The 3,601-nt window shown below is 36.3% G+C and overlaps 1 protein-coding gene across 1 annotated transcript; it reads right to left on the reverse strand.

Moving 5' to 3' along the window:
• Positions 1–302: 302 nt before the first annotated feature.
• Positions 303–2,475, reverse strand: LOC146636528 (transmembrane protein 272-like). The gene is made up of 4 exons (XM_085350874.1): positions 2,421–2,475; positions 2,283–2,333; positions 1,996–2,160; positions 303–508 (listed from the first exon to the last, which is right to left on the reverse strand). Exons 1-4 carry the CDS (start codon positions 2,473–2,475, stop codon positions 303–305), a joined length of 477 nt encoding a protein of 158 aa, XP_085207000.1.
• Positions 2,476–3,601: the final 1,126 nt, after the last annotated feature.

Below are 3,601 nucleotides of genomic sequence, written 5' to 3' on the forward strand. Positions count from 1 at the left end.
AATATTCTGTTTTGAGCTATTTTAAATATTCTTGTTCATTATTTTGCCTAACATTATATATATTATTAAAAACATCCAGTCAAATGTTTAGATAACAGAAATCTGCCGTGAAAATAATAATAATAAAAAAAAAAGATTAAACATTTTCCACTAAACTTTGTATTTTACCTGTAAATTGTGACATTTCTCTGAAAAGAAAAAAGTGTGTTGTGTTATTAAACGCTCTAAACATATATAAGACACATATCAAAGCCAAATTCCAACATGTTCAAAGCTTCATTTTTTATTTATTAGTTTTCTTTTCATCCACGCAGCAGACTCCGAGTGTTATCATCAGCCTCTCGTTGCTTACGACAGCAATAGGACAAGAGGAGCACACCTAACAGGATGTAGGTCAGGTTGGTGCTCCAAAATGCAAACAGGTAGAGCGTCTTGTTGCAGTATGGATCGGCTTTTGTTGTGTTTTTATTGTAGTTCGGTTCGTAAATGGAGTAGATCATCACATTACCTGGAGAAATATTAAACAAAAGAGACTCAAAGGTGCTTGCTCACTAAGAAAATAGTGCTGTAATGCATTAATTCTCATGCCACGAAAAAATCAATTTGCTCCACAACATTAACAGCTTCTCAAATGTGCTAACTCATTATTTTTTGCTTTGGTGTTTAAAGCTGCACAAATCCATTTCTGGCCCCATGAGAGGGGCTGAAAACCCCTCTTTATTTCTCTGTTGTGAATGATCTATTTTAACTTTTAAATCAGTGAACCAGTTATTAAATGTCAGTCAACGGATCTGTGCAGAGCTGAAGTTTTCACGTACTTGAAATAAAATAAGGAAATAGCTCCTCTTTAAATTTCTTTTGAATAAGCATGTCTTACACTTCCAGTAAACAAAGGGAAACGATAATATAAGACTCAACAATTAATTTTTATTCTTTGTCAGAGACACGAGTCTGAAACCTCTATGTCACGTATCCATTCATGCAATCAATATGAGTACTACTGTACTATCATGGGGACATTCAGGACTTTCTGTTGATACCACATTTGTGCGGGTTGTGCTAACAGAGCACATGGACTTTGCAGCTTCCACATTTCATGGCCACAGCTGTCATGATTCTATTGCAGAAACTGTCTTTATCAGTTCAGTTTCAACTGTACTGAAATTACCTTCAATTTTTTTTTATTTTATTTTTTTTAAATTTACATAACACGAAACATGAAAACAACACAGCCGCCACAAACATATGGTCCTCTGATTACATCTCACAGAAAACAGACAACCAGGTTTTAGGAAATAAAAATTCAGAGCACACAAACCAGAGGGAGGCGCTCATTTCTGAAGGTATCATTAAAACTGAAACCATTCTTCAGCATATATGTGGTCACAGCATTGCTACCTCAGGCTACCTAAGATATGAATTTACTGGTTTAAGCAGATTCTTGAAGATTAGGCTTTCTAGAGAGCCTAAACTCTTTTAAACAGAATGCAACAAGGCTGCCTCGGTCTGTAAGACCACGGAAAGATCATTGATTTAACAGGCTGGTGTGCTGCAATATATCGTTACGTTACACCCTTCTGTGATCAAACAAGACCTGATGCATCACACGTCTAAAGATGATAAGGAACAAATAAATAATAATTTAAAAAAAATAAAATAATGGAACATGTTTCTTTCAAACACAATACTTACATTACCTTCAAAAATCTAAATCTCAAAATATGTTTTTCTGGCTCTCAGGAGGTTAATCTTATTTTCCCCACATGCACTGATAGATGGTTCCTTAACAATCGTATTATTAGCTCTAGTTTTTATTTTAGATTTGCAACATCAGCTACTCTTTTGCTCTTTTGTTTTGCTACTCATCTAACTTGGTTGGGAAATAAACAAAAAAAACAAAATAAAATCTGCTTTGCTTGTGCAGGCTGTCTGTAATATTTCTAAAATCAGCTGACTTTTGCTGTTAAGAAACTGGATTCAGCTCTCAAAGCTCACCTGTGATGAACCAGCAAACATAGAAGATGATGGCCACAGAGCACAGAACGATGTTGCAACAGTTGTAGCACCAGCTCAGTGCCAACAAGATGGGTACGAGTATGAAAAAACACATATAGACGGGGATGAAGGGCTGCCTTGGACAGTCGGTGCTGTACACCAATCCTACAGGGCACAAGAATAAAGATGAGTGTCTTTATTAAACACCTTTGATTATTTGATTTTTCAAACTTTGTTTCCAGCATATAAATTAAATTCAAACATCAGTAGATTCATCTCTCACTTACCAACTACCCCTTGAGCAATGAATATGATATCGAAAATCACCAAGGTACAATCTGAAGGAAGGCAGTGATACTTTTAGTCATAAATGACACCATGCAGCAGCTGCAGATGTGCAAAAATGTTTCAAATTACTCTCTTACTTAATATTACTGCCCAAGGCCGGCAGATGTGTTGTGACCTGTTGCTGTCTGGCATTATGCCTGGAAAGAAATCAAACATACGAAGACACAAAGAGAGCCACATGATATTCCTCCGCCAGTCGTCTCTATTTCTCAGTTACGTAGCAAAAGAAAAGATTTGTTGAAGGACCAGCTCACCAAAGAAAAGTTTCATTTAAAACTTATTTATCACTGCAAGATCTAAACGCGTGTCAGTATAGTCAGGGAATGAAACTTAAATTATGTGAAAGAATTAAAGTGAGATTTTTTTGCAGGCCTACCTGTTTGTGTGTCACCGGACTCCTTTGGAAACATGACAAGGACTGTTGTTAAAACTTGGTGACATTTAATGTGGCTATGTGGGCAAGAGCGTATTGTCAAACTTCCTTTTACAGCGTTTTCACGTTAGTGTATGCCTCTTTGTGTTCCCTTTCCATTATTGTTATATAAATTTCACAGATTTTAGAGTTATTGGGTTTTTTGGTGTATGGGTTTCCATAAGCTTCACGTTGGATAGAAGAGCTCACAGAAACATTTGCTTACATTATCACAAAGCTTCTGATAATTATTCCTTATTTATAGTTTTCCTTTTGCTGTGTGTTTCTCAGCAGAAATGAAATCGTTTGCTTTCCCAAAATCACACTTTCTGTTTTCAGTTCCCAGGCCGATGTTCTGTGTTTTTTTTTAAAATATTGGTTTAGTATGTGAAATAAAAATATTTTTCCCCGATGCAACAATTAACAGGAAGTGAAAAAGATGCAGTAAGCTATTAAACTGGACGTCTTTTTAAATCATCTATTTTGAAATGTAAAAAACAAACAAAGCCAAAACGCCACAGATATTGAAAAATTAACACACTAGAACAGGGGTCGGCAACTCCAGTGTCCCTGCAGGTTTTAGATGTGTCTTTGAACCAACACAGCTGATTTAAATGGCTAAATTAGCTCCTGCAGTTCTCCAGAGGCCTGGTAACGAACTAATCATGTGATTCCGGTGTATTGACCCAAGGTGAGATCTAAAACCTGCAGGACACCGGCCCTCAGGGCCTGGAAATGCCCACCCCTGCACTAGAACATGGAGTGTATGTAAATAGCCTTAATAGTAGTCTAAACTATAAAAAGATGGCAAACGGTAGTTTGTAAAATAATTCAGTTGAATATTTT

This window comes from Diplotaxodon limnothrissa, linkage group LG3, assembly GCF_057381915.1.
Source record: "Diplotaxodon limnothrissa isolate DT_005_m linkage group LG3, D_limnothrissa_male_GT1.1, whole genome shotgun sequence".
Classification (NCBI taxonomy): domain Eukaryota; kingdom Metazoa; phylum Chordata; class Actinopteri; order Cichliformes; family Cichlidae; genus Diplotaxodon; species Diplotaxodon limnothrissa.